We start from the raw sequence: 24,484 nt of genomic DNA, 5'->3' as shown, positions 1-24,484 counted from the left end.
CCCTTGTAGGATTGTGCTAAGGACTAAATGTGTACTGCATGGAGAATATTTAGAATAGTGCCCGACAGATATTAAGTATTCAATACATGTTAGCAATTCATATTATCTCTTGCAAATCTCCTGTGCAGCCTTCCCTTTGGTCACATGAAATGCCTCGTGGTTCTCTGAATAAGCCTGGTCTTTACTTCTCTCTGCCTTTGCACGTGTTGTTTCCTCTGCTTGGAGTTTCCTTCCTTTTCTCATCCATTGGGAAGGCTTCCTTGATTCTCCTCCTCCAGGGAGTTTACCACCCCTCCTCTGTGCCAGGGTTGCACTTAGTCCACTGCAGTTATCAAACTGCTTTGTAACACGTGACGATCCAGGTCTCCCTTCTTTAACAGTCTTAGCAACACGTGATGATCCAGGTTGCCCTTCTTTAAGAGTCTATTAGCTTCTTGAAGGCAGAGAACGGGTTCTTCTTCATTTCTGAAATCCCAGTACCTCACACAGTTTTTGGCTCAGAGTGTCCATTCAATAAATGTTTGTGGAATGGATAAATGTAAATTAGGTGCTAAGGATGACCTGCCTCTGAGAGAAATGAGAGGGTCCAGGGACGGTGAGAATACTCAGCCCGAAGCATGTAAGGTCAGCAAGCTTTCTCTTTGCCCACAGTCTGCTAATATAATCTCGGAGTCTGGAGAAATGGATTTGATTTTCCTGCCAAGGCTATTACAAATATGTATTTCACTTTAGGGTTCCTCACACATTAAAAGGGTATTTTCCTCTACTCTCAAAGTTCAGGAGCCTTGGTGGCACAGTGGTTAAGAGATGGACTGCTAACTAAAAGATCGGCAGTTTGAACCCACCAGCTGTTCCTTGGAAACCTTATAGGGCAGTTCTACTTTGTCCTATAGGGTTGCCATGAATTGGAATCGACTTGACAGCAATGAGGTTTTTTTTTCTCAAACCTTAACCGCACATGTTGTTTATTAGGAAGTGTGTACCTACTATAGTGAGTGAATGAAATACACATCTGACCAAAACAATTATTGAAGTGGAAGGCACAGATTTAAAAAACAAACAACAAATCTATGACCTGGAACTCCAAAAAGGTGCCAGAATATCACAGAGCCCAGTTTGGAACCAGAGAAGGCCTGCTGCTATGTGCGGGAGACTGCTTAGGAAGCTCACCTGTTTCATTGTTAAATATCTTTATAAGCAGCACATTCCTTTGTCTCATGGACATCAATATAATTACACATAGCTTTCTATCTTTAAAGGGATAAGGTGGTTATAAAGAACTATTAAAATGGGTCACTCATTTCTTAGTGTTAGTATTGACCCCCTCATTTAATTGGTAAGGGAACCCAGATTAAAGGGGACGGTGGCAGCGCTAGGTCTTCAGATCCATACTTAGTCCAGAGGCCTTTCCCCTTCTTCACTCTCTCAGTGCTCTTCAAAGTGTGGTTTTTGGATCACCCCCACCAGAGTCACCCAGGGTGCTTCTAAAATGCAGATTCTTGGCTTTACCCCAAACCCTGAGTCAAAATCTCTAGGGACAGAGCCCAGGGATACATCTGTTTTTTAAGTAAACTCTCTGGATGACTCTTAATACCAAATAATAGCCTTTTTTTTTTTTTTTTTATATATATATATCAGGTAAAAACCTTCCAACTATTGCTCTTGATTTCCTTTACTTCTTTCTCCGTATCAAAATTATTTCTGCTGTTAGAAGCATGGATCCAAACTTTTAAAACCGCTCCTGTGCTTTCTGAATAAATTTATGTCAACGAGGGGTCAAACACAATTCCCCTCCACCACCCAGCCTTTTGCCCTTTCTTTTTTTTTTTTTTTTTTTGCCCTACTGGGCATATGTCTGGCGATTTCTCTCCTTGGTGATTTGTCTTCAGACCGAATACCCACCTGCTGTGATTTACATTTGCGCCAGTCCCAGGTGGCTCCTGAGGCAGCATCGTGCTTGTTGACAAAGCCCAGCATGGAGCTGTCTTCAGTACTGAGCTGTGCTGGGAAGGATGAATGGGCTCAGCACCTCCAACTGTTAGTGGCACTGCTGCTGCTGTCCCAATGGAGAATGAGAGGGGGAAAGCGGAACTACAGGCAGACAATGGGGCCAGCCATAGCAACGAGGAAGGAGACCGTGATATCTTGGGGAGAGCAGGTAAGGCTTAGTGGCTGCCCTAGAATTTCTATACACACTCAGGAATGGTGGTCTGGTGGGAAGTGGGAGGTGGAGGGCTAATCCTAGAGCGTGCTTTCATGGCAAGCACACTCTTTTTACTTAGAATGTCTATGAATTTTAGGTCGTTTTGGGGGTGCTGTTGGAGATGAGGGGATTTATCTTAAAGCAGTGTTAGACGGCAAACTCCAGATCGTATGGTCATGTGGGTAGGCTTGGGGTGGGACTTATGAGGATTCTTGGGGATGGGCTAAAGTCCTCTCTCCTCCCAAGCCACTCCTCGCTTCCGCCATTGACCGTACCCAGAAATGGTTTCCTCTCAAGAGAATAAAGCCTTGTGGCGGCAAGAGTTAGATGGAAAGCTGTCTGACTGAGAGAATGTCAAGAGAGAAGAGTGGAAAGGGTGAGAGTGTGGAACCCTGGAGGATAGATGGCATCAGACCTAAATGAAAGAAAAGCAAAAGGAGACAGAATGCCAGGTGAGGAACTTACCCTAGTTCCCTTTACCTTCTTTAACAACCCCCTTCACTGTCACAGCCTAAGAGTCAAGTGATATTTCTTCTGGTCCTTGCAGATGAGGAAAAAGTCTCAGCAAGGGTAAGTGATTGTCCAGGGACACCCAGTGCCCCAGGAATGGTACCACCAAGGAGTCATACCAGCTCTGAGGACCCCAAAGCCCAGAGTCCTTCTACCATGCCACCTGCATATAATTTGGAGATTGAAAGGAAAAAAGAGAGAGAGAGACAGAGAGAATAAAAGGTGTAGAAGAGATTAGAGAGGTATCTTAGAGAAGCGTCAGGTTTTGCAGCCTGAGACACAGAGGGGCGGAGAATGAAAGCTCTTAATCTCAGTGAACATGGCATAGGGACACTGGGCATTATTTTTTGAGGTGTCCTCTTTTATATTTGAAGGTAAGTGGAAATGCCAAGGCACCCAGCGTTTAGAGCGGGAAGAATGTTAAAAATCAGTCAGTAGGATAGAAATAGCTCCCATCCAGCACATGTTAGTGATAGCATGAAAACAGAATAGTTTGAAACGCAGGAGTATAGTGGTCAATCAAGGCGGCCTGAGTCTCTCTGAAGGAAAGTGACTACTTCTGGAAGCTGTGTCTGCAATTAATTAACCAAGTGGTCTATGTGGAATGCTGACCGCGTGATGAGTGAAAATCCTACTACTGAAGCTGTCATTTAAACCGGCCCTTCGTGACAGGAGAATGCCTTCAAATAAAATTTTAATTTCTAAGGAGAATTTAATTTAATTGCTGAATGAACATTTAGGCACATTTTTCAAATAATTTTTTTTTTCCCCTACCAGTTAAAAGAGATACCTGATCGCCTGGATGACACCTGCAAAGAGAAACTCCCATTTTTAAACTTATTATAAAATTCTTGGCGAACATCCCCCTGCCCTCCCAGCTGAGACTTTTATCAAAAGAAGATTGTCGGCGCTGACGACAGTAAGGTGCCTACAGAACGAGATGTGGCTTCCTGAGTTTCTTTGCATGTACATACTTACAGCGTTTCATTATCTGGTTTCCTTGCTGTGTTTTCGCATTGTTTGGAAAAGTTTTCAAAAATGGAAAATGAAAAATTCTGCCTGAAAGAAAAGAGGTAAAAAAATAAATAAAGCGGCAGTTGAGCTTTTGGCCTTAAAGCTAAACCTGATCATATCTTTCTATGCTTCTGTTCATCCAAATTAAACCCTGGTGGCGTAGTGGTTAAGTGCTACGGCTGCTAACCAAAGGGTCAGCAGTTCGAATCCGCCGGGCACTCCTTGGCAACTCTATGGGGCAGTTCTACTCTGCCCTATAGGGTTGCTATGACTTGGAATCGACTCGACGGCACTGGGTTTGGTTTTTTGGTTTTTTTGTTTATTACGCCTGTGTCGTGCTCGGCACCATTACCCTAAGTGAGATGCTTCCTGGGGAGAGAGTCAAGCCTTCTGAATTGTCGTTAGAGTTCTTGCAGCTCAGATAAAGTGCTTCTGAATGCTAAGTGTTTAGTGTAGGCTCCGGGCACGGCTTTTTCCATGCTCGTTACTGTGTATTAAATTAAGGTGTGCTCCTTGCCAGTCTCCTCTCCCCACCCACCTGGAGGAACAAATAGCTATTCTGAGTTCCTGGCTTTGAACTGTGAGTGGCAATCTCTTTGGTGAGGATTTGAAGATTCCATACCTGTCACTATGAGGTGGATTTTATGCTTTTTTGCTTATGTGTTGAAATACAAATGGGTGCTCCCCACTCCTCCAGCTTTCCCTCTAAGAAGATAAGCCGATGGGAATGGGAGAGTGGGGGGGGAGGGCAGGAAGTCAAGGAAATTAAAGAAGACCTGTGCTTACATTTCCAGATGAAACCAAGGGAGGTACAAAGGAAAATTGATGAATAGAATAGGGAAAGGAGAGAAGGCTGTGAGAACCTCAACATTTACTGGGGAGGAAGGAGAAATGGGGCAATTCAGACGGACATGTCTACGTATTTCTTCTCCAGTACTCACGAGACAGTTCTTTATAGGAAAAACTCTGTAAAAAAGCAGGAAGGTGGGGGAGATATCAGAATTATTTAACCTACTGGACTTGCTTTCAAAGATTAAACAGCTTGTCATTTTGGGTCAAAATTGTAAATCCTCAAGCTTGGATGAACTTGTGTGTGTGTGTGCGCACGCGACACTGGCTCTTAGAGAGAGATCTTGTATGTGAACAGATTTACAGTTGACAGGAAATGTGGCAGTTCTTGGCCTTCAGAGAACAGCACTGGGTTCTGTCTATTCTATCTTTGTCGAAATTTTAGTTGCAGATACTAAGGAGGCCTTCGAGGCCACCTGCCCAGGCAGCTGTGTGCATTATCCAGGCTCAGCAGCTACAAGGGCAGGGGCGTGACCCAGAGTTTGCACAAACATCCCACTGGCCCAGCTTCAGGTTCACCGTCTTTACTGGCACCCAAGGTTTCAAGCTTTATGGATACAGAGGGAGTCAGTAAAGCCTGTGATTCCAATCGAGATGACCTCCATGTGACCACATTCCCTTCTAGCTGTAATACCAACTGGCCCACAATTACTGTTGTTGTTAGGTGCAGCTGAGTCAGTTTTGACTCATATCAACCCCATGTGACAGAGTAGAACTGCCCCATAGGGTTTTCTAGGCAGTAATCCTTATTTTTTTTTTATGGGAACAGATCGCCAGGTCTTTCTCCCTCCGAGCTGCTGAGTGGGTTTGAACCGCCAGCCTTTCGGTTAGCAGCCAAGCACTTAACTGTTGTGGCACCAGGGCTCCTTGGCCCACAATTACATAATCCGTCCCTTTTTCCCTCTGTAATCCTTTTCTTTTCTACCCAGAGGCAGTCACTTTTATATACTTTGTACATGCTAGTGATTTCTGAAGGGGTGTGACTTCTTTGCTATGAAAATGGAGACATCCAGAATCAGCATTATTATAAACCAGCATCAATATTGCTGTCCTAATTGGTCTTTCGCCAACTTTGCTCGCCTCTAACCCCCCCTCCACCCTGCTGTCAGTTATATTCTATGAAAGCACATCTGAGGAACCTTGCTGTAAATTCTCCAGTGGTTTCCCATCCTCTAAGCTCCTTGGCCTGGCACTTAGAGCCCAGCACAGCCCGTCCCTCCCAGGCTCTCTCTCCTGGCTCATCGTCCTCCATGTACACGAAGGCGTTTTTGTTCCAGTTTCTGAACTACTTCCTCCTGCTGTTTTCTCCTTTGTGCCTTCACACAAGCACAGCACTCTTCTTGGAATGCTTCTGCTGCACCCATCTAGCCAAACCTACGTGTTCAAGGCCCAGAGTAAGTCACCTCCCTCAGGAAGCCTTCCGTAAACCCTGCCACCGCCTAAGAGCTCTTCTTCATGCTGCCAGAGGATGCCGTTCTCAGCTCTGTCATAACATTCACTGTGTTATACTCAAATATTGGTATTCTTGTATGCTGCCCACACACAGCTGTCCCTCTGTGAGGGCTGGGATCAGTGCTTACTCATTTTTGTACCTTCAGGCTTCAGCACAGTGCTAAGAAAACATGGTAAGTCCTCAATTAGTGTTCTTCGAAGCTCAGTTTTACGGTTTAACTGCGCAGGACATTCTGAGCACAATGAGTGCTTTGTCTTCTCAGCTACCATGGAACCTCTAGGCGAGGCACATAGTAGGTCCATGGTACATGCTCGTTGACTAATTATAACCCGTTGCCCTTCAGTCAATTCTGATTCACAGTGACCCTATAGGATAGAATAGAACTGCCCCATATGGTTTCCAAGGAGCGGCTGGTGGATTTGAACTGCCGACTATTTGGTTAGCAGCCTGAGCTCTTAACTGCTACGCCACCAGGGCTTTAGACTAATTATAGATTAAAAAAAACAAAACAAAAAACCATACCCATTGCTGTCAAGCCGATTCTGACTCATAGTGACCCTATAGGACAGAGCAGAATTGCCCCATAGAGTTTCCAAGGAGTGCCTGGTTGATTCCAAACAAAGACAGCAGCATCCCAGTGTCACTCTCTCAGCACCTTATCTAAATGGTTGAGACTGTGTCCTTAGGCTGAATAGCAGCCCTTTAGGGCAGTGTTTTTCAAACTGCCAGTTGTGACCCATCAGCGGGCCAGGAAAACAATAGAATGCAGCAACACTGGCATCAAAAACAAACAGTGAGATAGAGTAAAAGAGACAAGAAGACGTCACCGTGTATCATATAAAAAAGGTAAGTCTGGCTTTGTTATATTTCAGTTAAATATGTGACATCTATACTGGATTGTGATGTGAAAAAAGGTATTTCTTACTATGCATCTCAGTCAAAAAAAAAAAAAAAAGTCTAGAAAACACTACTCACAGGAAAGAATGGAACCCTGCTGCCCTGCCATTCCATCCTGGATTGAAATGAATCAGTAGGATGGACCCCATGGGGGACAAACCAGCCAGGAGCCCCCCGTCCCTTATGCAAAGATAATCGTTTGGGAGCTGGCTTTGTGTCCTGAAATGGAAGGTGCTCTTCCGCTGGAAAAGAAATAGCTGTAAAAAACCAAAACATTTCTGCAGTATTTTGTGTCACTTTTTGTAATTAAAGATGAAGACATTGAGGCCAGTCTCCCACTTGTTTAAAACGGTGCTCTCGGACGAGGGTTAGAGCTGATTGATCTTTGCCATCCCAGTTTTGTACTCCACCGTGCAGTTGCTAAAGTCAGCTCTAATTCAGTTAGCCCAGAATTGGCTCAGAGGCCCTTTGGCTGCAGGGTGAATTGACCCTTTGGCAGCAGTTTTCCACGAGGGAGCTGGCCAGTTCTTTTTCTTCTTGTTTGTCTGAAAGTGGCCCCATGGTGGTGAAGTTGGCCTGGATGGCAGGGACTGAAGGGGCCAGGAGCCCTTGACCAAGTTGGCTATTTTGAACTCTGAGTTTCTCACACAGCTTGGCAGGTTTTACCTTTTGTTTTTTTACTTACTCTTTTGTTGGCAAGTTTCTAAAGGCACAGCAGTGGCTGGGGTAAGTCAACGTGGCAGCCAGGAGATTGGTAAATTTTTCTCTTGATGGCAATTTTTTTAGGGCATAGGATGACATGGCAATTAGTGTCTGAATGGACTCCAGCCCGTAGCTCGGCAGGGCCTGCAGTTTGGTGGAAGAAATGTCCCTGAACAATAAAGGAGAGAAAGGCGTTTTATTTATTTATCTCGTACATTTGATTCACAGAAAGAAACTACCCTGTAATGATAGTATCACTCTAGGTTCTGAGAAACCCTCCCGGTTTTCTCCGTCGTGTTCTCCCTCTAGTTCTCTTCAGCTGCTCCCAGTAAGATCTGAATGCAGAGAAGCTATGCTCTGTTTTTTTCTCATACGTACCCATTATTCTGTCCAAGGTTGAGTGTAAGTCCTGGTACCTGCCATGCATTCATTAGCATTTTCTCTCTCTCCCCTTTCTTCTCTCCCTCTCTCCTTTTCTTACTCCTTCTCCCTCTCCTACCTCCCACTTAGCAGAAGTGAAAAACAAAACAAAACTACCTGTTGTATAATACGGCAGGCACAGGCAGTGACATCAGCTTTTTGTAACCTACCCCAGGAGAAAGTACTCAGGGCTTCAGATGCCTCGGTCTTTGACTGAGAAAGCCCAGCAGGGTAGATTCCAGGAAGCACAGGCTGGTTAGCTATTCAGGGCCACTGTGTGGCATTAGCCATCATCTACCTGGGAAGCAGAGTGCACATTCTCTAAAAGCAACCTGGAGTCATCTGTCCAAAGCAAGCAAACACTCGGCCATGCAAGCAGAGCTGGGTGGAGAAACCAGGCTTTGTAAACAAGGTCCCAAAGGCTTCACTTTTATCAGACTTGAGGCAATGTCAAAGCAAATTCCAAACAAGTTAGCTATCAGGAACAAGAGTAAGTGGAAAGTTTTTAAAATTCTGTCCCAACTTCCAGTGGCTGCTGCTGGTCTCCTATGAAATTGTCCAGCAGCACAGCCCCATTCAGCCACCTGCCTCAGTATTAAAAAAAAACCAAAACCCAGTGTAGTCGAGTCGATTCCGACTCATAGCGACCCTATAGGACAGAGTAGAACTGCCCCATAGAGTTTCCAAGGAGCGCCTGGCAGATTCGAACTGCCGACCCTTTGGTGAACAGCCGTAGCACTTAACCACTACGCCACCAGGGTTTCCATTAGTGCCCAGCATATGGGAGGGGATCAGCAGATGATTGATGGGCAGATGAAATTGGCAACATGGAATGATGACTAATGTGGGCCCTTGGTGGATCAATCAAGGCAGGAGAATTTGCCTTGGTGCCTCTACCTGAGGGGCTACAGACCTTTGCTGCTTTTGTGTCCTTGTGGATTTGGGTAATCCATGTGCTCACTCTGCTTTCTAGGGTTATTTTCTCTAATGTGTTAGGGATTGAGCACCTGACTCTTCACAGGCCTTGTTTTTTGCTTTATTTTTAAATTTGCATGATGAGAATATTAAATCAGGATCCTAGAAATGGCAATGCTTCATTACAAAGGAATGAATTTCTAATCGTGGATTTTCAGTCTCAGGAATAGACAAAATATTTTTAGGCAGCAGGTAGAAAGAACACTTTTGGACACCATTCAAATCCTAAGGGCGTAGTGGGAACGGCTGCTTGGGAAGTAAGAGATGGAGGTCTGGTTCCAGAGTTCTGGACAGTAGAAGGGCCTGCAATGCCCAGAGTCGTTTCTAGGCAGGCCGACCAAGCAGCTTTTTAAGCAAAGACTGCCATGCGGTGTGTCCTGTGACCACACTGGCTCGATCACATCTCATTCTTGACCCATGGTTGACTCTTGGCTGCCCAGTGGCCTGCAGGTGGCCAACTTGCTGTAAGAGCTCTGCCTACGGGTGTGCCAGACTGGCCACCTCTACAATTCTGAGTCTGGTATACTTTGATTATTAGATATGTAGAGAGGGACCTGCAAGGTGGGTGCTGGAAGCTGAGAGACAGCGAAGAAAGCAGTGGACAGGGCCATAAGGTAGTGGAAGCCAGAGTAAGCAGAAGTTACAAGGCTGAGTGGAGAGCAAAGAGAGTTAGGATTGGTAGTGGCAGAAGTTAGGATTAGATTAGTTCTAGTGGCAGGAGTTGAGAAGTAGACAGCATAAGGGATTGATGGTGGTGGGAATTAAGAAGAGGCAGAGTCAAGAATGGATAGTAACAGCAGCTAGAAAGCAGACGAAGTCAGGAGTTGACAGTGGTGGAAGCTAGGAGGTAGAATCAGGAGTTGTTAATGGAGGGACTTAGGAAGTAGAAGGAGTTGGGGACTGACAGTGGCCGGGGCAGGAAGTAGACAGAGTCCAGGGCTGATAGCAGACAGGAGTTAGAAAGTAGAATATTGGGTTGATGGTGGTGGGAGGCAGAAAATGGTCAGAGTCATGAGTTGGTACTGGCAGGAGCTAGGACATCAAGAACACCTGGGTCACGTCACATTCTGTCCTTCCTGTGCTCAAAGCCCTAAAGCCTTCCGTCTCACTCAGAGCAAAGACAAAGTCCTTAAAGAGGCCACAAGGTCCCACATGATCTGGCTCTCTGCCACCTCTGTCCTGATCTATGACCCGCCTCTTTGCTCATTCGCCGTACTGGCCTCCTTGCTGTTCCTGCAGTGCATGAGGCCAGTTCCTGCCACAGGGCTGTGGCTTTTGCCATCCCCAACAGCAATGGGTTTGGTTTGGTTTTTGATTTTTTCTGTTTACCCAGCATCTTGCAAAACAGCCCTGCCCTGCTCTTAAAGAGCTTACAGTCAGAGAGGGGAGACAAGAAGAAACAGGAAAGCAATAAACTCACTCAAAACCCACTGCCGTTGAGTCGAGTCCGACTCATAGCGACCCTGTATGACAGAGTAGAACTGACCCATACGGTTTCTGAGGACCGCTTGGTAGATCTGAACTGCCAACCTTTTGGCTAGCAGCCGTAACTCTTAACCACTACGCCACCAGGGTTTCCAAGCAATGAATAGGCATGTAATTTCCAAATGAGAAAAGCACTAGAAAGATGGTAAACATTTTTTTTTTTTAAATTAATTCATGTATTTTCTGGGCCCCTAATGTGTGTTAGGCACTGTACTGGGCACCCAGGAAATGGTAGAGAAAAAGGCAGACATCTCTGCCTTCAGAGAACGAGGGAGGACTGACAAGGATGAAATAAGTAAGTAAATACATAGTATGCCAGATGGCACTGATTGGGAGGGAGAAAAATCACAGGTGGTCTAGGGAAGATGACTGCTGGGAAGGGGGAGCTACCATTTTAAGGAAGATGGTCAGGAAAGACCATTCTGGAAAAGTGTCATCTGAGCAAATACCTGAAAGAAGTGGGAAAGCTGTCGAGTTGATTCGGACTCACAGCAACCCTATAAGACAGAGTAGAACTGCCCCCATAGGGTTTCTAATGAGTGGCTGGTGGATTTGAGCAGCTGACCTTTTGGTTAGCAGTCGAGCTCTTAACCACTACACCATCAGGGCTCTGAGAGAGGCTGTGCTCAATGGCTGTGTGTTGAATGGATGAGTGACAGGGAGCCAGAGTACAGCGTAAAGGCTGGGTGTCCCCACGGAGGGGGTGATGCCGTCGCCCACGTTAGAGCTGAGCATCTGGGCCCCTTGGCATACCTCCCTGAGGCCCCACTACAGCTGCAGTTGGTTTCTGTAAGATATTTCAGGCTTCCCAAGGCTTCGTCAGAAGGCCAGGGTTTCAGTTTCCTGGTCCTCCTGATTTTCCCATGTGTCCTAACACTAAGTCCCCAGTAACTGAGGGAACCTGGCTCCACTCTCGCACCCTCAAGAGCCCCACCCAGCCCAGTGCTGGGGCCAGTCAGCTCGCTGGCCATGGGTTCCCACGAGTGGTGTTGGCTGGGCAGCACCCGCTCCACCAGCACTCCCAGCTGCCCTCATACGTGGCCTTTTCAGATGCAGAGGCCTACACCACACACCAGCCTGGGAATGAGGTGGCTGGATGCCCCGGGAGGCCCGCTGGGCATATGGGGCCATTGGGGAGGAAGTGCCGCTGTACTCACAAGATGTTGGGCCCGGTGGTCCCATGGAAGGCTCCGTTGTGGATCTTCTTTAGGTGAACGTTTTCCTTTAGCTCCCTGTAGGCAAGGACAGGTTCCTGAGTGGACTCTACACCTCTCATAGTGTAAACAGCCATAGCTCAGCACACACATGTGTGGGCCACCCTGCCCGGTGCGCAGGGCGAGACTGGAAAGAGGAGAAACTGCCAGTGAAGTGCGACAGAGACACGCTAGTCCTTGGCCAAACTGTGGAATTACTAGTGTTTGGCATCCCCTTTTCTCTGCAATTGTCCTCCTCACTTGGTGGAACCCTAGTCCTACAACTTGAAGTACCGCTTTCTCTCCTGGATCAATTAAGGTTTTACTATGAAGTGAAGTCCCTCTCACAAAGGTTAACTCCCATTTCAACCCACATTCTCAATGAAGAATAAAAGCTTGATTCCTGTTCAAAGGACTCTCCACTACTCACCACTGGCAGCCTTGTTTGCTCTGTCAAAGCTGGAGGTGTGACTCTGAGGATGACCCGGTGAGGAAAGGGTCAGTGATGGTTATACGATTATCTTTGGCCGCTGACCTCATTTCTCTCTATATCACCTTTGCTTTTCCCTCTTCTTCCCCGAGAACTGTGTCTACTTCAGGAAGCCCCAGCAGAGCCAGATCTTGAGGTTCTCTTGCCTTACCCCAGGGTCACTGAGCTGCCCCACTGACATGGTGGACTGTGTGAATGGTGCCCCTTGGAGTTGGGGATGGCTGGCCTGTGCAGTTTTACCTGGCGGCCCCACCTTGCTCCACAGCTGTTCAAATGGACACACTGGCTTCAAGGGTGCCTACCATGGTGAGATCATTCCAGAAGGCCTCTCTCTTCCTGCAAGATTTCACTGTATCCCACCAGGACACTGATTGCCCTTAAGCTTCCTGAAATGTCTGACTTGTGTATGATCATCACAAGGTCTGTGTGTTGTGGAACCAAGGGTTGAGGGCCAGTGCTCTCAAGGCTGTGGGAGAAGCCAAAAGCAGCTACAGCAATAACTATCTTAGGCTTTCTTTTCCCTTTAACTCAAAGCAATTCAGGGAAACTGCTCTCAGAAACACCTCAGCCTGGCCCTCCGGAGCAGCCTTGTCGGACAGAAGAGCTCTCAGTGGCTCTGACTGGGCTCTGATGTGGGTGTCTCCAAGCCCAGGCCACCCTACTCTGGGTGGTTAAGAGAGCTAGGAGAAGAGTCCCTGGGCTCAGGCCTGCCAGCCTTCCTTTGAGTACCTTCTTCCTACAAGAGAGAAGGTTGGTGACCTCAAAGAGCATTCTGGAACACTCTGGACAGTGGGCACAGTGAACATCCATTGTTGGTGTCATGATGTCAAGCATGGGAACATGATTCTTCTGCACCGCTGTTACATGGGAAAGCAAACCAACAAGCCAACAGCCACCCCTCAGCCCCCGCAAGATGCCTTGGTAATTACCTGTCCCTTCGTTGCTTTACATCTTTTCCATGGTCTTTCTGCCTGTGTCCAACATGCCCACCATCTAAAAGCTGCCAAAGCCCCTGCATCTCGCCCCCGGGTGGCTGTTTTCCACAGGCTTCGACTAAGTACTTTCCTTGGAAACCCTCGGTCCTTTCATCAGAATGCACCCATCAGTCTCACATCGCCGCATCCCCTGGGTGCCTTCCCATTTTCAAAGAGATGAGGTTGTCCAGAGTCGATTGCTGTTTAAAATCTAAATCAAAAGAAATTTTCCATCCCAAACCTCTATGGCTCTTCTTCTTGTTTTAGTTCATTTTAATTTTGTTCAGCTATGGTCATAAATTGTTGAACCCAGGCTTGATGAGCAAACAATCCTTGCGACAGCCAGGCCAAATGAATTGTTCAAATTGCATGACGGAGCATTTCCCATGTTTTATTAAAACTGGGGTCTTTGTGTATACTCATGACTATGTGTGATGTAACTTGGTTTTTCTGTATACTCATGACTATGCGTGATGTAACTTGGTCAGAAAAGGAAATCAAGTCCATCTGTCACATTTTCCTGGGGGACTCTCCCAAGTGATGTGGCCTTCCAGGTATGAGGAGCACAGGTAAGGATGGCCTTCTGAAGGACAGTGGGAGAAACCGTACACTCTACCCAAAGCTTTCCTAACTGAGCTGCTCTGTCAATGGTGAGGACTGACTCCAGGAATCCTGGAGGTATCTGAGGGCAACCAGAAGGCTTCTCCTGCCTTAGTAAACTGGTGTTTGAGAACTTCACAGGGCTTCTGTGCCATTGTTTTGCACAGGTGTATATCTGAGGAAGGTGTCTGAGACTGGGCTGGATGTATATTTAGTTTTAAATTTTTGTTCCAGTTTTGAACACTACTTCACTCTCCCTGCCCTTGGAACATGGCCCCCCTAAAAGGAGCCCTGGTGGCATGGTGTTAAAGTGCTCGGCTGCTATCCAAAAGGTCGGTGATGAGAACCCACTAGCTGCTCCATGGGAGAAAGATATGACAGCCTGATTCTGTAAGATTGTTGTTGCTACGTGCTATTGAGTCAGTTCCGACTCACAGCGACCCTATTACAACAGAACGAAACACTGCCCGGTCCTATGCCATCCTTAGAATCCTTGCTATGTTTGAGTCTATTGTTGCAGCCATCGTGTCAATCCATCTTGTTGAGGGTCTTCCTCTTTTTTGCTGACTTTCTGCTTTATCAAGCATGATGTCCTTCTTCAGGGACTGGTCCCTTTTGATAGCATGTCCAAAGTACATGAGATGAAGTCTTGCCTCCCTTCTAATGAGCATTCTGGCTGCACTTCTTTCAAGATGGATTTGTTCTTTTTTTCTGGCAGTCCATGGTATATTCAATATTCCTTGCCAACACCATGATTCAAAGGTATTGATTCTTCTTAGGTCTTCCTCATTCATTGCGCAGCTTTCCCATGCACAGGAGGTGACTGAAGATTCTGTGGTTTGGGTTAGGCGTGCCTTAGTCCACAGTGACATCTTTTTTTTTTTTTTTTAATAACATTTTAAAGAGGTCTTTTGCCTTGGAAACCCTATGGGGCAGCTCTACTCTGTCGTATAGGGTCCCTATGAATCAGAATCAACCCGCTGGCAACAAGTTAGGTTTTTTTTATGGGTACCATGGCCCCTCAGTCCTGCATGAGGAGGCGCCTCTACATCTCCAGCTTCTAGCTACATCTGCGTCCTCTCAAGGTCTACAGCATATTCACTTATGTCCCACCTCAGGACCTTTGCACATGCCATTCCCTCTTTCAGTAATGCGCTTCCCGTCACTCTTGCCACAGTGGACTTCTTGCCATCCTTGAGGTTCAGCCTAAATATTGTGCCTTCGGTGAGGCCATCCCAGAGCACCTCATCTAAAGTAGGTTACCCCAACTCTCGCTCTCAAGGATGGGCTTTTTCCTTCATAGTACATATCATTACTTGCAAAAATTTTATTTATCTATTTAGTTGCTGTTTTGTCCTTTTCTTCTGCTAGAAAGGAAGCTTCATGAGGGCAGGGAGTGTGTCCACTCTACAAATGCAGGCCCAGTGCCTAACACATTGGTGGCACTTCATAAATATTTGTTAAATGAATACATGAATGAAATCATTGTGCATTCTTGGTTTCCTCTTTCCCACAACGATGTGATACAGGGGGATACAGAATTTTGACTAATTGGACTTTTTGCATCCACACCCATTTTGGTGTCAGTGGCAACCGAGACACTGCTGACACGGCCTCCTTCCTGAAGTCCTGTCTTCCTGACTCTCTCAAGATGCACTCTGGGGTTGTTCCTCACCCTCTGCTTTTGCTCCGGCTTTTCTTCCTTGTCTCTTGTTTTCCCCCAATTTTGTATACCATTCTCTTATTTTTCCCCTTTGTTCAGGTGTCTTCATCCACAAATGACTTCAGCCACCCCTTTATTCAGATGATCCCGAAGTCTGTGTCCCTAGCCCTGGCCTGCCCCCGAGCTGTAGGCTCCCATGGATGGCCGCCGGCTGTGCCTCCCCACCTGGGGTACCTCTGACACCTCGAATGACATTCTACAAAGGCATTTCAACTTGAAGGGCCTAGAGTCACCTCTCCTAAACCCTTCACTTTATAGGTGAGGAAACTGAGGCCCAGAAAGGGGAGGGGCTTCCTGGGTCCTGTGCAACTCTGACTTCGTTACCCCCTCTTCCCTAAATATGCCCTGGTCACCTCCTGCTTTCTGTAAACAACACTGCTGCTTTCCCCACCATCCATGCTGGAAATAACTACAGTGCGTACTTACTAAACTCCCTTTTCTTTCTTATCTGCATCTAGGAATTTGCCTTGTCCTGTCACTTCTACGTTCATCACCGTATCTTTCAACTTTCCCCCTTTTTTCCACTTTTGTGGAGCCGACCTCCACTCTAGCCTTGTGGCTCTTTGCTGCCCACCTGGAACACTGCCAGAGAGTCTAGTGCGTCTCCAGCCTCTGGTCTTGCTCCCTTCCAGGCCTCTGTCCTCACTGCTAACAGATTCAAAACCCAAACCAAACCCGTTGGCGTGGAGTTGATTCTGATCGATAGCGACCCTATAGGACAGGTAGAACTGCCCTATAGGGTTTCCAGAGAGCAGCTGATGGATTTGAACAGCCGACCTTTTGGTTAGTAGCCAAGTTCTTAACCACTGTGCCATCAAGGCTCCACTAACAGATTAACCTTCTTTAAATATCATTTCAAGAAGCACTGGTGGTGCGGTGGTTAAGCTCTTGGCTGCTAACTGAACGGTTGGAGGTTTGAACCCACCTGTGGCTCTGCAGGACAAAGCTGTGGCAGCCTTCTTCCATAAAGATCACAGCCTTGGAAACCCTATGGGGAAGTTCTACCCTGTCATTTAGGGGCACTAGGAGTTGGAATGGACTCTGTGGCGACGGGTTTCAAGCATCACTCTCAATTTCTCCACCCCGGAAAATGGCTTCTCCTTTTCTGCAGACAAGGAATCAAAACTCTTTACTTTGGCATCGAAGGCCCTTCCTTGCTTTGTCCCTAACTTGTCTAAGGCTTTCTAAATGGTACTTTTGCTGTTCCTTGAACACATCCCATGCCCCTTCCTTTGGGCCATTCTTGCTGCCCTCTGCCAGAATGGGGTTTCCTCGTATCTGTGCCTGTATAAGTCAGGCCCAGCTCAAAGTCCACCCGTCTCGTGAGGCTGTCTCTATCTTCCCTTGCCCCTGCCTCTGGAATCCCAGAGGACCGTCCCTCTCTCAGGGCAGGTGACATGCTTTAGCCTTCTACTTTAGTTACTGTTAAGTGTGCAGTTTATATGCCATTTGGAGATGCCTCTTTTGAGGTTGTAAACTCCTGTAGAGCAAGCTCAGGGCTTACCCACCTTCACTTCCCCTCAAAATACAGCATGCTTCGTCAACACTTGCTGCATGAACAATGGACAAGGCATCTGAGGGTGCTGCTCCAGGAGAGAATATCAACGCCTCTGACTTCACTTTGGCAGAAAGAGATTCAACTGGCCACAATAAACCCTTCATTAAATTCAAGTCAACAAATAGCAAAAAGTGTGACTCACAAGACAGTGAAGCAAGTTCCGTGCCATGACAGGAAGAATAACTCTTCAAAGCTACCGTTTCTTGAGCACTTAACTATGTACCTGACCCTGTGCCAAGCACCTGTAAGTCTAATCTTATTTATTTACTCATCCATTCATTAAATAATAAATGACCACCTACTATGTGCCAGGCACCATGTTACATACAGAAGATGCAAAGTAGAACTTTTCATGCTGGTGGAGGGAGCCTCAAAGCAAGCCTGTTAAGCTCTGTTGCTCCGCTGACTTGCTCAAGGCCACACAAGCTGACCAAGAGCGGGACTGGATTTTGAGTCCAAGTCAGGGACTCTAAAGCCTATCCTCTTAACCAACAAGTTATCTAGCGTGGTATGCATGCCGTAAGATCTTTGGTTAATGTCTATAGGTACAAAAAATAGATAATATATTGTATAGGCTTGTGTGACTCAACGTTAGACCAGCGGCATCAGCATCCCCCCAGGAAGCTTGTTAGAAATGCAAATTCTCAGGCCCCACCCTAGACCTATTGAACTGAATCCCAGGAATCAGTGATTGAACAACCTCCAAGCAATTCTTTACCCCCCACCCACCAGGTATTTCTTACGTGTGTTTAAGAAGCACTATAGACCGTGGTTTAGATGCCTTGTTTATTATGAAAGCGTCTCCCTGTCCCCTTCATTTAGGCTTTGATCGAGCTTTCCATGGGTGCTCTTAGTTTTTATAACACCCACTGGTACAGAGATCATCACCTCACCCTGCACCTATATTAAGGGTCAGCTAGTCCCAGCCCCTGCAAGCTTTGTGTCACTGGCTTAGAAGAGGAGCCATAGAGGTTGAGAACAATGAAGGAAACAGTAAGGATGCCCCCTTGAGTTAAAGGCTGCTAACACTGAGGACCTGGGGGAGCTCCCACACCCTGTGGAGAGGAGAATGAGCTTGAGGCTCCCCCACCTCCCACAACAGGGAGATGGGGCTGAGTGGAATTGCTGGTAAACAGTGTTACCCGATTTCTCTGCTGGCGGGCCAGGGAGAAGAATGGCTTTTCTGAAACCCCGCTGCCTCACCCGCACATCAACTTAAGCGAGGGGCTTAGAGAGGGAGGCTGTGAAATGGAGGAGGCATAAAGTCGGGTGTTGAATATTTTAGCAAACTGTCAACTTCAGTGTATCGAGGCGGCATCTGCCTTTGAAATCAGAGGGCTCTGGGGTTTCTAGCCAGCCAGTTGCCTAGTAACACGTGGGAGGCACTGAGGACTAGCCACTTGGAAGTTTATTTTCGCCCCGAGTTAGTTGCTGAAGATTGAATGGGACCTGATAGCCAGAGTAATGTTTCATTTTTATTCATGAGCTGGGGAAATGAGCATATACTTACAGGGAAATCAGCGTCGTCCCATTGAAAGCGTGACTTTGTATTTCTTCCAATCCATTTCCATATAGTTTGCTGAAGGAGGGAGAGAGGGGGTTTAGGAACTGGAAGGAAATGAAGGCAGCACAGTTTGGGAGCTCACATCACATTCTTCCTCCTCCTGTGACATTTATTACTAAGGTAATTACTGGCATTCGCAATATCTGGCTGTCTCATCTAACATTTTAGGTTCCAGGGGCCCTGAGGGATGAAGGTGTACTTTTGGTCTAGTTTACCTCCATCCCTGCCTCCACCATCACCACCACCAATTTATTAACTGTGAATTAAGGGCTGGTACTTGAGACCTGGTGGCGCAGTAGTTAAGAGCTCAGCTGCTAACCAAAAAGGTCAGCAGTTCGAATCCACCAGGTGCTCCTTGGAAACCTTGTGGGGCAGTTCTACTCCGTCCTATAGGGTTGCTATGAGTTGGAATTGACTCGATGGCCATGGGTTTGGTTTGGTTTACCTGACTAGCCATTCCACCGATACGTAATGATTTAATCTTCCTTGTCCTTGCACCCATAAGAAACCTAAGCCTGAGCTTAGTTTGAGTTAGTCTAATCTGGAGAAAAACATCAGACATTTCCCAGTAGAGAGACATTTTACAAAATACCTGCCCAGCAATTTGCAAAACTGTTAAGGTCATCAAAAACAAGGAAATTCTGAGAAACTGTTACAGTCCAAAGGAGACATGACTATGAAATGGAACGTGGCATCCTGGATGGGGTCTTGGGACAGAACAGGGACGTTGGGGGAAAATTGGAGAAATCTGAACAAAGTATGGCCTTTGATGAATAACAATTTATCCATATTGGTTCACTAACTGTGACAAGTATACCACACTAATATAAGATGCTGATGGGGGAGGCTGGGTGCACGGTGTGTGAGGGGACTCGCTGAAATCTTTGCAATAATTCTGTAAGTCTAAAACTGTCCTACAATAAAAATTTCATTTAAAAGATTAAAAAAAGTGAATAACATAAAAAAATGAATAAAATAAAAAGAAGCACAGTGGCAGAGATGGGCTTTGACGCTGTCTGCCTGACGCTTCAGCTTCCCCTCTGGTGCTACAGGCATGGATGGGTACATGAGCTTTCTGGGTTGCTGGAAAGCTGGTGGCAGAGGAAGGCTCCAATCCTGAGTCAGCATTTCTCTCTCTTGGATGAGCCCTGGGGGCGCAGTGGTTCAGAGCTCAGCTGCTAACCGAAAGATCGGCAGTTTGAATCTACCAGCTGCTCCTTGGAAATACTATAGGGCAGTTCTACCCCGTCCTAGAGGGTCGCTATGAGTCAGAATCGACCTGATGGCTATGGGTTTGGGTTTGGGTTTGGTTTTGTTGGACGAGTATGTGGCTTTGCTGATGCTAAAGCTGGCTCCAGGACCAAGAAAATTTCAGTGTCTATACAAAGAAAAAAAAAAAATTTTTTTTTTTTTATACAAAGGTCCTTAAGACTCATCCGTGGTTAGTGAAATCAGTTTAGTGGGTGCAACCAGCATTTAAAAAATGAAATACGACAAATGGGAAATATTAGAGCATGTGGTATGTGGTTATGGTAGTGTTTTACGAAGTTCTGTTCTACCATTTTTATGTTATGCACACACTCACATCTACACATGCACGCATATGGATGTACATACATATGTTTCTGCCCTGGATAAGACATCAGAACCTCCTTGGAACACAGACACTCAGAAAGGTTAGAGCTAGAAGAACCCCCCTTCATTTTAAAAAAGAGGAAATAGGCTCAGAGAGGAAAGTGACTTGTCTAAACCGGTTGGGGGAGAAACGGGACTAGAACACACTTTGTCTGGGGCTATTTGCAGCACATCGGTTTTGCTGGTTGTGTTCATCTTTCTTCCCCCATATTTCCATGTGGCCCACTCACCCTCCTCCTGCTGGGCCAAGTTCACTGTCATCTTCTTCGTGGGTTCTTTCCTGGTTGCCCTCCAGCATTCCCTCGGCTCCTTCCCTGATCTGTTTTTCTTCCATCGCTTTACCACCATCTGACCCATTGTTGTATTTTACTTGCTTCTGGTCTAACTCCCTCTGCAGAATATAACCTCCACGAGAACAAAGATTTCACACTGTTTCTTCATTGCTGAATCTCCTGTATCCAAGGCTTGGAACCAGTTCGTTCTGACTGGAACCCCTGCTCAGAATTTGCATTTCTAACAAGTTCCCAGGAAGTTCTACATAACAATCACCCAGGGATCTTGTTAAAATGTGAATTGTGATTCAGTATATCTGGGAGTGGAAATGGAAATTCTCAGCAGGGAGCTTGTTAATTTATTTCTTAAAACCCCCAGGCCTCACACAATGCCTGGTACCTGGCGAAGATTGGTCAGCAGGGGGTGAGCGCTGGGCTAGCCTTTGGGGGGGCGGTTTCCCTGACTTTCTTGCTGTCACATGCTTCCTTCTGAATTCCTCTGACTTTAGAGCTTCACACGTTGGTTCTTAAATATGTTCTCCTTTGATTCCTGGACATCATTTTTCAATAGTTTTCCTTCCCCATTTTATATCATAGAATATAAAGATCTGAGAAGATAAGTTTGCTGTCTGGGCCTGTGGTCTTGTATAATTAATTATGTGCAGTCTTCTTACCTCCTTAGCTGCTCAATCCTACTGGAATTCTTTTCTATTTTATACTTAGAATCTTATTCTTGGACCACCTCCTGTCATTTGGGGGGCTGAATTTACTTTTTTTTGTGTGTGTGTGCTTTAAGTGAAAGTTTATAGCTCAAGTTAGTTTCTCATACAAAAATTTATACACGTATTCTTATGCCACCTTAGTTGCTCTCTCTGTAATGTGACAGCACACTCCTCCTTTCCACCCTGGATTTCCTTTGTCCCTTCAACCAGCTCCTGTCCCTTTCTGCCTTCTCACTTTGCCTCTGGACGGGAACTGCCTTTTAGTCTCATGTATGTACTTGAGCTAAGAAGCACACTCTTCAGGAGTATCATTTTATGTCTTATAGACCAGACTAATCTTTGAATAGTTGACTTTGGGAATGGTTTCAGTTCTGGGTTAACAGAGAGTCCAGGGGCCACGTCTTCTGGGGTTCCTCTAGTCTCAGACCATTAAGTCTGGTCATTTTACTGGAATTAGAGTTCTGCACCATACTTTTCTCCTGCTCCGTCAGCAACTCTCTGTTGTGTTCCCTGTCAGGGTGGTCATTGGTGGTAGCCGGGCACCATCTAGTGCTTCTGGTCTCAGGCTGATGGAGTCTCTGGTTTATGTGGCCCTTTCTGTCTCTTGAGCTAATAGTTATTTGCCTTGACTCTTTGGTGTTCTTCATTCTCCTTTGCTCCAGGTGGGTTGGGACCAATTGAAGCATCTTAGATGGTGGCTGGCTAGCTTTTAAGACCCCAGACACCACTGAATTTCTTTGTAGCAATCAGTTTTAGATGAAGGAATCATGCATCTTTCTCTGACCTTCTTTGAAGTCTGATTTCTTAGAGTCTAGGCTAGTATTTATGAAAGCTTTCTCTTCCATTTACCAAATCAGAATCACCTGAGGCTGCTTGTTAAAATGCAGATGTTGGTCTACTGACCAGATGAACTGCAGACCTACTGAACCAGAATCCAGTGGGAGCAGGATCCAGGAACGTGCAGGCTTACAAAGGAATTCCCCAGGCGAGCCTGGGCGTCCCAGTTTGGGAGCCCTTGTCCCAGGACTTATCAGAGGATGCTGTGGTTCTCATGATTTTCTCGATGCAAATCCGGTGGTCTGTTGGTCAGAATTAAGACCAGAATCTATTCCCCTTCTTGTTTTCCTACCTTCTGAGTGATGGAGCTGCATGTGTAGTGGATCCAGAAAAAGGAGCCCCTGCCCTGCTTTCCGAAGCCTGAGTGACGCAATCAGCTTGTGATGGGCTGCTAATCTAAAAGGTTAGCGGTTCGAACCTACCCAGCGGCTCCACAGAGGAAAGGACTGGCAAACTGCTACTCGTAAAGATTACAACTCAGAAAACCCTACAGAGCACAGCTCTATTCTGTTAAGGCATGAGGTTGCCATAAGTCAGAATGGGCTAGGCTGCAATGGGTCTGCCTTTGGCTAAGCAAAGCTGTCAGCAGTTGTATGGCTGCGCCCCTGTCTTTGCTGTGTGCTGCCCTGATCCTGGTTTTGATGCATGTTGGGATTTTGTACTCCTTTGATGGGCTCACAATGCCGCTGCACTAAGTGCAGCCTTGTGATTAAGTTTGCAGGCCCTGAGCCCCACATCCTTGCTCTGCAATTTAGGAGGTGAGTAGCCAGGCAGGAGAATTAACCTCTCTGTGCCTCACTCTCCTAATCTGAAAATGAGGATGCTAATAATAAATAGATCCGCCTTATATGGCTGTTGTGAGGACTAAAAAGGTATACACAGGTAAGCACTTAGAACGTAGAAAGGTATACACGGGTAAGTGCTAGATGTATTGCTGCAATTATTATTGTTGTTATCATTAGCTGCTGTTGAGTTGGCCCCTGACTCACGGGGTCCTCATGTGTTACAGAGTAGAACGGCTCCATAGGGTCTTTTTGGCTGCCATCTTTACGGGAGCAGGTAGTCAGGCCTTTTGTTCTGTGGAATTGCCGGGTGGGTTTGAACCTCTAACCTTTCAGTTATCTGCCGACCACAAACCACTTGTGCCATCTAGATTCCTTATTATTGTTATTTTATTACTATTTTGCACTGGTCTCTGGCCCTCTGATTGGGGCAGAAGGAAAAAGGGTTTCCCTTTTTCTGCTCTATATAGGATTTCCGTGAAATGCAGGCTGTCTGTTAAATTAAACTGTCATCCTCCTCTACTAGGGTAGGGGTGTTATACCTCTGGGTGGAGCAGGTCAGGTCAGTGGCCTGGGCTGCCCCCCAAAGTACTCACTCTCCAAGGGCCCTCAATCTTTTTGGGCTCTGTTGGTATCACGGACATGTGGATATTTTTCATATACATGTATGCTTTTTTTTATTTTGGAATAGCCTTGGTGTCTGCGAAGACTGCAGCTCTGTTTCCTTTTCGGCTGCTTTGCGTCTCTGCTCTTGCCAGTCACACTGCTTTGCGTCTCTGCTCTTGCCAGTCGCACACAATAGAACATGCTGCCTTGTAGTGACTCAGGAGTGGCTTCCTTACTTTGGAGACATTACAATGTGAGTGGGAGGCTGCGTGCTGTCAGGCCTGCACAATGCTTTTTCCATGCCCTTTAGAAACAGCTGGAAAGTCACTTCAAATAATTTTTCCCCAAACACCATGGCGTTGCAATGAAATGAGGAGGGCTACCTTTGCCTTGAGGATTCTGTCATCACGCAGAAATGAAGGCTTAGCCCCCGTCGCCACTATTACAATGGCTGCACCTTACATGAAAGCATTGTCTCGGCTCTCTATTCAAATGTCAGTAATTGTGAATCCAACAGAATTGCACCTTTTTGTTGGAAATAAGATTCCGGCCTTAGAGCGTAATCCAGATGACGCTTTAATTCTGAATGCTGCCTTACCACAAGTGTTCCTGAGGCTCTGAAAGCATTTCTGAGGGTAGCTTAGCAGTATCAGATGTTCTGCCATAGTTCCTCCCTAGATCGTGTGGCCACCGGGTTTTTGGATGATTTTAGAAAAGGAAGCCTAATTTAAGTCCACAGATTCTCAGGTTCTCAAAGACTGACCCCACTGCCGAAGGACCAAGCATACCGTTTTAGAAAATATGCCCACTGGTGATATATAACCAAAAACCTGTTGGTGTCGAGTAGATTCGGCTCATAGTGACCCTATAGAACAGAGTAGAACTACCTTATAGGGTTTCCAAGGAGGGGTTGGTGGATTCTAATCGCTGACATTTTGGTTGGCATAGTGGTTAAGAGCTATGGCTGCTAACCAAAAGGTCAGCAGTTCCAATCCACCAGGTGCTCCTTGGAAACCCTAT

The 24,484-nt window shown here is 46.3% G+C and overlaps 1 protein-coding gene across 1 annotated transcript in view; it reads right to left on the bottom strand.

Annotated features, from left to right (window-relative positions):
- The window catches only part of LHCGR (luteinizing hormone/choriogonadotropin receptor), a 71,419-nt gene that overhangs the window by 2,478 nt on the left and 44,457 nt on the right, over window positions 1–24,484 (bottom strand). Inside the window, exons 7-10 of the mRNA XM_003417582.2 lie at window positions 18,557–18,625; window positions 11,666–11,740; window positions 7,612–7,797; window positions 3,692–3,772 (exon numbers count right to left, since the gene is read on the bottom strand). Of these exons, the coding sequence (XP_003417630.2) occupies window positions 3,692–3,772; window positions 7,612–7,797; window positions 11,666–11,740; window positions 18,557–18,625 (411 nt within the window). The remainder of the gene's footprint in view (window positions 1–3,691; window positions 3,773–7,611; window positions 7,798–11,665; window positions 11,741–18,556; window positions 18,626–24,484) is intronic.

The sequence above is a fragment of the Loxodonta africana genome, chromosome 26 (genome assembly GCF_030014295.1).
Source record: "Loxodonta africana isolate mLoxAfr1 chromosome 26, mLoxAfr1.hap2, whole genome shotgun sequence".
Classification (NCBI taxonomy): Eukaryota; Metazoa; Chordata; class Mammalia; order Proboscidea; family Elephantidae; genus Loxodonta; species Loxodonta africana.
Note: the sequence above shows the minus strand (reverse complement) of the source record. Positions and strands in the feature narration are given on the sequence as shown.